The sequence below is a fragment of the Chionomys nivalis genome, chromosome 13 (genome assembly GCF_950005125.1).
Source record: "Chionomys nivalis chromosome 13, mChiNiv1.1, whole genome shotgun sequence".
NCBI lineage: Eukaryota > Metazoa > Chordata > Mammalia > Rodentia > Cricetidae > Chionomys > Chionomys nivalis.
Window position 1 is genome coordinate 68,448,543 of NC_080098.1, and position 12,049 is coordinate 68,460,591.

The 12,049-nt window shown below is 45.2% G+C and overlaps 1 protein-coding gene across 2 annotated transcripts in view; it reads left to right on the forward strand.

The window, feature by feature from the left end:
* Positions 1–7,571: 7,571 nt before the first annotated feature.
* The window catches only part of Faf2 (Fas associated factor family member 2), a 44,207-nt gene continuing 39,729 nt past the window's right edge, over positions 7,572–12,049 (forward strand). For both annotated transcript variants that reach the window (XM_057787859.1, XM_057787860.1), the window contains exon 1: positions 7,572–7,673. In XM_057787859.1, coding sequence (XP_057643842.1) covers positions 7,611–7,673 — 63 coding nt within the window. In that variant the 5' untranslated portion in view covers positions 7,572–7,610. The remainder of the gene's footprint in view (positions 7,674–12,049) is intronic.

The following is a 12,049-nucleotide window of genomic DNA, read 5'->3' on the forward strand; positions in this document are numbered from 1 at the left end:
TTTGAAGATAGACTGGTTTATCACAATAAAGACCCCTGTGTCAGAGAAGAAGAAAACAAAACACAACAAAGTAATTCAAATATGAAAATAATTAGATTCCATTAACTGATCAACGGGTGAAAACGGTGACCCCACCATACAGTACAATACTGTTCAGTCGTAAAAGCTATGACATATGCGTCAATATAGGTGAACTTTGAAAACATTTTGTTAAGTAAAAGAAGCTGTGCACAAAGCCAGCATATTGCATTATTCCACTTATATCAAATATCCAGGATAGGCAGATTCATAGAGACAGAGTGTCAGTTAATGTTTCCTGATGACTAAGGAAGCAGGAAATGTGAGTAACTTGTAAAAAAGGCTTACATTCGGGATGACCAGACAGTAGGATTTTTCCCCCCTTCAAGACTGTAGCTTTGGGACCTGTCCTGGAACTGCTCTGTAGACAGGCTGGCCTCGAACTCACTGAGATCCACCAGCCTCTGCTTCCCAAGTGCTGGGATTTAAAGTGTGCACCACCACTGCCTGGCTGGCTTTTTTTTTTTTTTTTTTTTTTTTGGTTTTTTGGTTTTTTGAGACAGGGTTTCTCTGTGGCTTTACAGCTCAGGGCTAACCACAGTGCGCTGGGCCCTCCTTATCAATTAACTACAGAGACAGTTTCCACTGGCCATACTCCCAGGCCAATCTGATCTGGGCTGTCCCTGAGAGCTGAGACTCCCTTTTCAAGTGACTCGAGGTTGTGTCAAATTGACAATGGAAACTAAGTGGGTCAGTAGAGACAGCTGGATATCAGTTTGCCAAATGTCACTGAATAGTAGATGACAAAATAGGCAAAATGGCCGGGAACCTGAGGCTATTGTCTCACCTTGGTCTCCTGAGCACCTCACACAGTACAGTGCCTGGGGGCTATGACAGAGTAACAGAAACTGTCAAGGTGTCAGCAAAGTTGGAGATTATTCTCGCAGCCCAAACCTAGAGAATGGCTGTGGCGTACAGAGAGCTAATAAGGCAGCGCCATGTGTCGTCCTCCCCACTGCACCGCACCCAACCTTGCTCATTTGACACAAACAACTCATGGGTCCAGGTCTTCCTAAGCTGGAGAAGAACTTCCTGGTGCTTTATTGATATTCCCTTATATTATTATTATTATTATTTTGGTTTTTCAAGACAGGGTTTTGTTGTAGCTTTGAAGCTTATCCTAGAACTAGTTCTGGTAGACCAGACTGACCTCGAACTCACAGAGATCCATCTGCCTCTGCCTCACGAGTGCTGAGATTAAAGGTGTGTGCCACCACTGCCCAGCTTCCCTTATATTATTGTTATTATTTTGGTGGTTTTTTTGAGACAGGATTTCTCTGTGTAGCTCTGGCTGTCCTGGACCTAGCTCTATAGACCAGGCTGGCCTCGAACTCAGAGATCTGCCTGCTTCTGCCTCCTCAGTGCTGGGATTAAAGGAATGTGTCACCCCTGCCTGGGCTATTTTTTATTAATAGATTTTATTATTTTTAGATATATGATTATTTGCTTGCAAGTATGTATTGCACCACATGCATGTCTGGTGCCCACGGAGACTAGAAGAGGGTACTGAATCACCTGGCAGTGGAATTCCAGATGATTGTGAGCCACTATACAGGTGCCAGGAACAAAATTCAAGTTCTCTGCAAGAGCAACAAATGCTTTTAACCATTGAACCACTTAGTATTTGCTTAGCTCCCGGATCCCAGGACCAGTCTGCGTTCATTAGGAAGTCACCACCGTCAAGGTCCCTCTGTTGCCATGGATGCTGGCTCAGGACTATGGATCCCAGGACCAGTCTGCGTTCATTAGGAAGTCACCACCGTCACGGTCCCTTTGTTGCCATGGATGCTGGCTCAAGAATATGTTTTCCTGCTCACTTCTACAAAAAGATTTCATTACATAGATGGCAATGTTAACATCTGTTTCATGAGTTAGAAAAGCTTCTAAAAAACACTGGTGCACTAAGGGAATGTGGAAAAAAGGCAGGCACAGCTGCAAAGTTCTCCAAAGTATTATGGTCCGGTGAGAAATGCATGACACCCAACCATGTTGGTATCATAAATGAAAATGTTCTACAAAAGTCTATGTCTGTAAATATAAAGGAGCTACAGGTATTCTTGGGGATCCCTTGGACAGAGGATTTTTATACCCTACCTTGTCCGAGTCCCCATTCTCCATATAACTTGATAGAGACTCTCCTGCGGGATTGAGACAACAGGCTCAAGGGCTTTCCTTTCTTGTAGAACAGGCTGAACAGCTGATGCCCATCACTCCTGTTCCCATTACGTTAGACGTCACCTGAAGCTTAGAGCCAACAGCTATAGCAGAAATAACCTGAGCAAATGGTTCCAGTAGAATTTTGGTCTCAGGCATGGATAGAGCAAACGCTAGAACAGCAAATTCCTGCCTGTAAGTGAAGCATTGCAAAGGTGGACTCCATCATCTGCCCTACCTTGGTCACCATAGAAACAGCTTATGTAACTGAGGGGTTGTAATAAAGGCCTTTTGACAACGCCTCTCTCTGGTGTGGCACAGGACCAACCCCTGCAAAGGTGGCACGTGTAGTGACAGCAGCATGGTATGGTATCTGCCTGCCCACTCACCAATGCCATTTCAGATGCCTTCCGATTTAAGCATTGTCACAGACTTGAGTGACAGGTATAATATCAGTGTACTTACAGGCGAAGGTGAGCAAACAGAGGCTTAGAGGAATTGGCTACCTGGCTGTAGTCACACTGTCAAGCAATGATGACATCTGTGTGGGGGTGTGGGTGGGGTTAAGATAGAGTATCTCGGCTGGGCGGTGGTGGCGCATGCCTTTAATCCCAGCATTCGGGAGGCAGAGGCAGGTGGATCTCTGTGAGTTCGAGACCAGCCTGGTCTACAAGAGCTAGTTCCAGGACAGGCTCCAAAACCACAGAGAAACCCTGTCTCGAAAAACAAAAACAAAAACAAACAAAAAAAAATAGGTAGAGTATCTTCACATAGTCCTGTTTGTCCTGGAACTCATCTTGTAGATAAGGCTGGCTTCAGACTCACAGAGATCCTCCCACCTCTGCCTCCAGAGTCCTGGGATTAAAGGTGTGCGTCACCACACCTGACTGACATCAATATTTGTACTCAGATCTTCTTGAAGATCTTGAGATAGATTTTGTGACTTCCATAAAGCAGAACTCAGCCTCCAAACCTTATTTGTTCTATCAGTCCTGATAGCCTTCTCAGAAGCCTAAGGATCTTCAACAGACAGCCAATAAAAACTATTGCTGACATGGTGTCTTAGGGTTTCTAGTTCTGTGAAGAGATGCCATGACCATGGCACCTCTTACAAAGAAAAACATTTAACTGGGGCTGTCTTACAGTTCAGAGGTTTAGTCCAATATCATCATTGAGGGCAGGCAGACTCAGTGCTGGAGAAGGAGCTGAGCGTTCTACATCTTGGTCTGCAGGTAGCAGGGACCTCAAAGCCCATCCCCATGGCGTCACACTTCCTCCAGCCACATGTCCTAACGGTGCCATTTTCCTTGAGTCTATGTGGAGCACAGTTATTCACAACAACACACGTTTCACCATGTGCTGTATTCAGCCATCAAAGTGCTGTGTTCTCCCCTGATAGAAAATGTCATATGTTCTAGCTACTCAAAAAATGAGGACTTATCTTAGGATTTCCATGTCTATATGGGACAGAATTTGTTCTTCATCAGGAACCAAATAGTAAGATTGGAGAGGTGGGCTCAGCATTTAAGAACATGTGTTATTGTGCCAGGCATGGTGGTGAACACCTTTAATCCCAGCACTTGGGAGGCAGAGGTAGGTGGCTCTCAGTAAGTTCAAGGCCATCCTGCTCTACAAAGTAAGTTCCAGGACTTTCCCACAGAGAAACCCTGTCTTGATAAACAAAATAAAAATAAAAGGCCGGGCGGTGGTGGCGCACGCCTTTAATCCCAGCACTTGGGAGGCAGAGGCAGGTGAATCTCTGTGAGTTCAAGACCAGCCTGGTCTACAAGAGCTAGTTCCGGGACAGGCTCCAAAGCCACAGAGAAACCCTGTCTCGAAAAACCAAAAAATAAATAAATAAATAAATAAATAATAAAATAAAAAAGAACATGCATTGCTCTTGCAGAGGATCTAGCTTCAATTCTCAGCACCCACGTGATGACGCATAACTGCCCATCACTCCAGAGAATCCAGTGCCCTCTTCTGATCTCCCAAGCACCAGGCATGAATATGCTGCACATGCATCATGCAGGCAAAACACCCACACAGATAAAATAAATAAGTAAAAAATTAATAGCACAAGATTAAGACATAAAAATTAAAACGGGAGGCTGGAGAGATGGCTCAGCAATTAAGAGCACTGGCTAGGGCGGGGCGATGGTGGCGCACGCCTTTAATCCCAGCACTCGGGAGGCAGAGGCAGGTGGATCTCTGTGAGTTCGAGACCAGCCTGGTCTACAGAGCTAGTTCCTTGGTTTGATTCCCAGCACCCCAACAATATGGGCACATAGCCTTCTGCAATTAAATTGCAGCGTATATGATATCCTCTTCTGGTCTCTAAGGACACCAGGTATGAAAGTGGTGCAGCACACACATGCAGGCAGAACACCCATGCACACAAAACTAACTAACTAACTAAGTTACTAGACAAATACAAACGAAATTCACAAGTCTTGGTATGGCATAGGCATGACTGGAACCAAGGATATAATGACACCTGCCTCTCTCTCTCTCTCTCTCTCTCTCTCTCTCTCTCTCTCTCTCTTTCTCTCTCTCTCCACACACACACACACACAAATAGTTCCAGAGAGTTGATGAAATCCATTTAATTTTCTATTTATCTGTGTATTTTTAGAGGATAATAGCTATGCACCATTTACCTTTGATGACGTCTGTCCTCAAAGCAAACACTAATTATTTCTTGATTTCTTGGATGAGTTCCTAATATCTATAGAATAACATAGTTAACAAATGTATGTTGGTTACGTTCTCATTGCTGTGATAAAATACCATGCCCAAGGCAACGCATAGAAGGAAGAAGTGTATTTGACTTGTGGTTCCTGTGGGACAAGAGTCCATCATGGCAGGGAAGTGTAATCCCAAGCAGCAGGCCAGAGGGCAGCAGATCCCCTAAAACCGGAGTTACAGAGTTCATGAGTTGTCTGATGTAGGTGCTGGGAACCAAATATTGGTCCTCTGCAAGAGCAGCAAGGCTCTTAACTACTGAGCCATCTCTTCAGCCCTTCTACCTTACTTTTTTGGGACAGGCTGACAGGGCTATGTCCCAGATTTGAGACAATTTGGCTAGGCTGGTTGGTCAATGAGTTCCAGGGATCTGCCTGTCTCTGACTTTCAGTGCTGGTATTACAGGCCAACACTGTGGGGCCTGTACTCTTCCTTCCTTCCTTCCTCCCTCCCTCCCCCCTCCCTCCCTCCTTCCCTTCCTTTTCCCTCCCTCCCTGTCTCCTTCCTTCCTTCCTTCCTTCCTTCCTTCCTTCCTTTCTTTCTTTCTTTCTTTCTTTCTTTCTTTCTTCTTATTCCTTCTTCTTCCCCCTCCTCCTTTTTCTGGCAAGGTTTCTCTGTGTGGCCCTGAATGTCCTGGAACTCACTCTGTAGATCATACTGGCTGCAAACTCACAGAGATCGCTGCCTCTGCTCCCCAAGTGCTGGCAGGGCCCCCACATTCTGGCCTTCATTCCTGCTAATCTTCCTTTTCCTTTCAGCTTTAGGTTCTACATATGACAGAGAACATAGGGCACTTTGTGACAATGGCTTCCTTCACTTCTCCCTGCAGACGACTTAAGTGCATTCTTCTTTACAGCTGAATAAAATTCCATTTCACACATATAAACAGATTTTTTTGGGGGACAGTGTTTCTCTGTGTAGCTCTGACTGTTCTGAAACTTGCTCTGTAGACGAGGTTGGCCTAGAACTCAGGGATCCACCTGCCTCTGCCAACCAAGTACTGGGATTAAAAGTGTTAACCACCATGCCCAGCTATACACAGAATTTGCTTATTTGCTTTATTCACTCATCTATCCACCAATAGATGAATATCGAAATGAATTGATATTGGTAGATAGATGAATAGCTGATTCATAATTTATTGTGCATCAGTAAATATGGGAATATGGGCATTTCTTTTTTCTTTTTTTTTTCTTTCTTTCTTTCTTTTTTTTTTTTTGGTTTTTCGAGACAGGGTTTCTCTGTTGCTTTGAAGCCTGTTCTGGAACTAGCTCTTGTAGACCAGGCTGGCCTTGAACCCACAGAGATCCGCCTGTCTCTGCTGGGATTAAAGGTGTGCACCACTACTGCCCAGAGAATATGGGCATTTCTATAGTAAGCTAACTTGGATTCTTGCAGATATATACCAGAACTGGTGTGGCTGGATTATGTAATACTTCTAGCTTTAATTTTGAGCGGAATCTTTCTACGGATTTCCATAGTGAATGAATTAATAATTTATGTTCCCATCAGCAGGATTTCACTTCTCCCTAGGGTGATTACTGTTTTAAATTGCACGTGTGGTCCACGTATTTTTTATTGGACAGTATATTACTCTAGAAGGCTCTAAAGGTTAGAAAAAAATGGAAGCAAAGGTTGGGTGTTGTTCGTTTGGTTGTTGTTTTTTATTTGTTTGTTTGTTATGTATATAGTGCTGGCATCAGATCTCATTATAGATGGTTGTGAGCCACCATGTAGTTGCTGGGAATTGAACTCAGGACCTCTGTAAGAACAGTCAGTGCTCTTAACCTCTGAACCATCTCTCCAGTCCATGGTTATTGTTGTTTTAATACAGGGTCTCCTTACGTAGCCAGGTTGGCCTTGAATTCGAGATCCTTCTGCCTTAGCCTCTCAAGTGCTGGAGTTATGAGAGTGTGTCTCTTTGTCCCTGGAAAAGGCACGGGAGGCATAATGGGGCTGTAAATTAATCGCATTCAACAAAAAGTAACACGGAGTCCAGGTGGTTGCTCCAGGATGTCTGTCATTTGCAAAGGTGTCAAATACACTTAAAGTCAAGGCTCCGGGACCTAGTCCAAGTATCTATCTTTGGTCTGTCAAAGGGATGAAGGGTGAGAGGCCTAGGCCCTGCGGTTGAGGCCAAAGCTCTCACCCGAGGGTCTGGGAGGACCATTAGCCTCCTAGCAAGTGGCCCCACAACCTCCCCACAGTTTTCTCTGCTAACGCAGCCAGATTTAGAAGAGGATTAAGCATCACACCTTTTTATTTAATCGAAGCAATAGTTTCGTGAGAAATCTTCAAGAATATCCGAAATGGTTGGAAACCGTTTAAGAAGCAGCCAGACTGCGGGACTTTTCGGAGATACTGGAGATACATTGGGACCCTTTGGGCTCTGACATCTTTTCAGCGATCTCAGATCTTTGCTAGATTCACTACCTCGACAGTTTTTCCGGAATCGTTCGGCATAGCCTCGAGAATGTCGCCCTCTGGCGGCAGGATTGGGAAGGGGCATGGGAGCCAGCGCGCGCAGACGCAGTTGAGTACCGGCGGCGGTTCGGACCGGAAGTGGTTGCACCTGAGATCACTTCCGGCGGGTGACGGTGCGGACGGGTCAGGAGCGTAGAGGCGGCGGCAAAATGGCGGCGCCTGAGGAGCAGGATCTAACTCAGGAGCAGACCGAGAAGCTGCTGCAGTTTCAGGTAGCAGCGAGTTCTCGGTGCAGCAAAGGCCGCCGCGGGATGGGGAGTGGGGCCCTAGAGGAGCGCACAATCACCCTCAGGTTGGGGTTGGGCCCATTTTCAGAGCGGCGGGCGGCCCCCTCCCCCCAGACGCCAACTGCCCGGATTTCCCCGGCCCCCGAGCTCTGTCGGTACCCAGCCGTCCAGCCACCGCTGCCAGCCAGGCTCGACCGCGGTGGGTCAGCTGCCGTAGTTTCCCTTAGCGGCGCGGGTCCGCAGCCCTTGCCAGCCTGGCTCACCCGCCAGACCCTCTCCGCCCATCGAGATCCTAAATCCCCAGCGCAGAGTCGGCGTCGGCTCGCGGGTCTGGACCGCCGACCACCGTCCGGTGCTATTCACAGACGTTTGCCGAGGGTCTCTTGGTTGCTAGATCTTGTGTTGAGGGCTGTGATAGGGAAGGAAGCTCCTACACACAGACCTGGCACCTGCCCTAGAATGTGGGAGGACGCCACATGCGGAAAACAAGGCAACATTGAGTCTCATCGATGGCTGCTGACTGGATTTGTTACCTTCGGCTTTCTCCTGAACTGCTGACTATGCTTGAGGAGGGTGGCAACTTGCAGGACTCGGCTTCCAATTAGTGGATGTTATGTTTAAAAAAAAAAAAAAAAGGCACTAAACCTTTAACCGAGGTGGAGGGTCTGGTCGAAGGAGACCACCGTAGTGGTAACCATGGCACCACTATTGGCCAGTTGCCTTAGTTCTTAAACAGACTTCAGAATGTCTGTTCCGTCGAGGATGTTTTGGAGGTAAACTGGAGTGTATGGATGTTACAAGGTATTAAAAGGACTCTGTAAACACTAAAATGCGCCCGCACAGTTGCTATTAATCAACATTTAACTTCAGGTAGCACTGAAGTTTATAGAACTTGTTTCCTAATAGGATATGTGCCAAAAATTCATTTTGAGCAGGTTTTTTTTTTTTTTTTTAATTTTCAAGACAGGGTTTCTCTGTGGTTTTGGAGCCTGTCGTGGAACTAGCTCTGTAGACCAGGCTGGTCTCGAACTCACAGTTTTGTTTTGTTTTTTTTTTTAAATGAAAAATCTTAGTGCCAGACACGGCTAGTTAAAAGTTAAAATACTGCCCACCTAAATATGATGCTGTGGGACTTTGGCTAACACTTAGCATGTCATCTTGTCTAACACGCAGCATATGGTGTTCGTGCTGTGGCAGTCCCTGTCTCATAGCATGGGTATGGATTGTAAGAAGTAGCACCAGGATGTGGCCCGAGACTGTAATCTCTGCGGACAGGAGGTGGGAACAGGAGGATTCTGAGTTTGAGGCCAGCCATTTCCCAAACAAAAGGAAACAGCACACCTAGGCCACACAGCTAATAAATGGTGGTGTCGCAGAAGCACGGGCTTTCTGAATCTTTCGTGGGCTTTTGAAGTCTCTGCTGTACAGCCTGCATTAGAGTGTGCAGTGGGCTCTCACTGCTGTGATGTTTATCTTGTGTGTGGGTGTGGATGTAAAGCAATGTGTTGGGCGTGTATAAATGGTAAAATACTATCATAGGCATCGTTGACATTTGAATGGAGCTTATAATGGAGAGATTGATGACAGCAGATTAAAGAATGAAGAGCCAGCTTTCACTCCTTTCAGGTTTTTTTAAAACTCGGGCAGATTACACTTCACACCTCTTAGGGGTAAGCCCCACGTGAAATGGGATGTGAGTTATACAGTACGTGTGTGAATATACGGCAGTGTTTGTGAGATAAAATGCTTAAGGAACTCCTGGTCTTCAGTGGACATCGTCAGAAGAGAGGTGGCTAGCAGGTTAATAATATTGTTGTAAGATTAAGTTCATGTCAAGGTTTATGAAGTTGAATTTATTCAGAAAATGAATTTTGTATTTTGTGTATTTCCATAAGCAAGCCTGGATCAGATTTATCATTTCAAATGCTCTTAACTATTGCTTGACATTTGTACATGTCAGACATATCCTTAAACTTCTTCGGAGAGCCGGGCGGTGGTGGCGCACGCCTTTAATCCCAGCACTTGGGAGGCAGAGGCAGGCGGATGTCTGTGAGTTCGAGACCAGCCTGGTCTACAAGAGCTAGTTCCAGGACAGGCTCCAAAACCACAGAGAAACCCTGTCTCGAAAAACCAAAAAAAAAAAAAAAACTTCTTCAGAGAGCCGGGCGGTGGTGGCGCACGCCTTTAATCCCAGCACTCGGGAGGCAGAGGCAGGCGGATCTCTGTGAGTTTGAGGCCAGCCTGGTCTACAAGAGCTAGTTCCAGGACAGGAACCAAAAGCTACAGAGAAACCCTGTCTCGAAAAATTAAAAAAAAAAAAAAATGACTGTAACGGATTAACTGCCGCTCTTTTATTACTGAAGAAAATAGATGTGAGAGGCCAGGTAATTTGCACAAATAATGCCTTGCATATGTTAAAAATTCTCATTCATAAGTATCATGTTTGTATCCTATTCTTGCAGCCAAGATACATAGCATGAATAATGGGAGTGGCCAGAAAGCTCTCTGAGCTATGTCTGTGTCTGTCTGTCTGTCTGTGTCTTTGTTATTGGAGTTTAGGGAAGAGTTAACTTATTGATGTTGAAGGAAAGATTTGTTTCCTACTGTGCCATTACCTACTATTAACCGTTATGTTTAATACACACAGTTAGAGCATAGAAACAAATGGTGGTGTGTCTGTAGTATCTGGTAGAGACAGATTTGTTGATTACTTGCTCAAGACTGAAGTCGTTAGTGGAACTCTGGTGGATCTAGCTCTCGACTGACAGGGTGAGCTCTTAGCACAGTGCCTTGCAGCTTTGAATAGAATTCCAGCAGCTAGTGGGCAGGAGAAAGTTCACAGCTGAGGAAATGGGCTGCTCATGTGGATTTGGGAAAGCGTGACTGTGTTGTAATACATAGACTCCAGAATGAAAGGTAAACTAGAGCCAGTTTGGAGACCCATCAATACTGTGCTCAGTTCTGCAAACGGGGAGAGTAACAGCACAGGTTTGGGTTTGCTACTCTAGCAATATAGGTCGTATGCTTAGAGTCTCCACAGGCATCAGAGTAAAACAGGTTGACACTGCTAACAGCTATTTCTCCGCGTTTGCTCACATTTCACGTATCCCAGTTGTGCCAGGCATGGTGGTTCACACCTGTAATCCCAGTGCCAGCACTTGAGAGGTTAAGAGGATTGCTATAGGCTGGGCAGTGGTGGCACACACTTTAGTCCCAGCACTGAGAGGCAGAGGCAAGTGGATCTCTAGGTTGAAGGCCAGCCTGGTCTACAGAGCGAGTTCTAGTACAGTCAGGGATACACAGAGAAAAACCCTATCTTGAACATCCCCCCCCCCAAAAAAAAAAGAGGATTGCTATAGGTTCAGGGCCAGCCTGGGCTACATAGTGAGTTTCGGGTTATCCTACAGGTGAGGTCTCAAAAAGCCTAAATAAATGAATTAGTAAAAATAAAACATTTCAGGAAATCTAAGATTTCTTATGTTTGGTTTTGTGTGTGTATGACATATGATCGGATTAGAATTTTCTATGGCTATTTTATCATATTTCTCAGTCCCTTTGATCTTTTTTAAGTTTTGTTTTGTATGTATGTATAATTCTCATGGCTCTGGTTTATTTTGGAGGCAGCTGAGTAAATACTGTGGGCATCTGTTTTGAGTTATTTCTATTGGAAAATGATAGGTGTATAAACTTAAAGAGCAAATACAGGTATGTTGAAAATAACTTTTGTTGAAGTCAGTGTCCCCAAATTTCCAAATCTGCAGACTTCTCCAGTGCTTTAGTTTACTGCCTCTGGGCTGGTGTTTTAGCACTGAGGCAGGAATGGCCTGGTCAGAAGGAAAGGCGGAGATGTACCATTTCCTATAGGAGGAAGTGATCCCTTTCTGTTTGCACAGGAATGTAACATTTCTCCCTTTTTTGTTTAATTAAAGAACTCGTTATGTTTTATTTATTTAAATTGTGTGAGTGTGGAGCTACACATACCATGACACACATGTGTAAGTCTAAAGACAGTTTGGGAGAGGCAGTTTGAACCATTTGCCATCTGGGTTCCAAGGATCGACCCCAGGTCATCAGGCTTGTCAGACAATGCGTTTACTCACAGAGCCATCTCTTTAGTCCTGTTTGTTTCTCAGAGAGGATTTCTCTGGGTATCCTATGTAGCCCAGGCTTACCTCAGCTGCCACTTGGGGATAGAGATGACAGGTGTCCACCACACCTGGCTGAAAAAAAAAAACTAAATGGATAACAGGACATAACTCACATTCTCTTTAAGTTATTTAGAGCAAAGCCTGGACTCTGAGCTGTAGAAACAAATTTATAGGTCATTTTTAGGAATTTCCATTTGAAAATTGGGTTGTGGT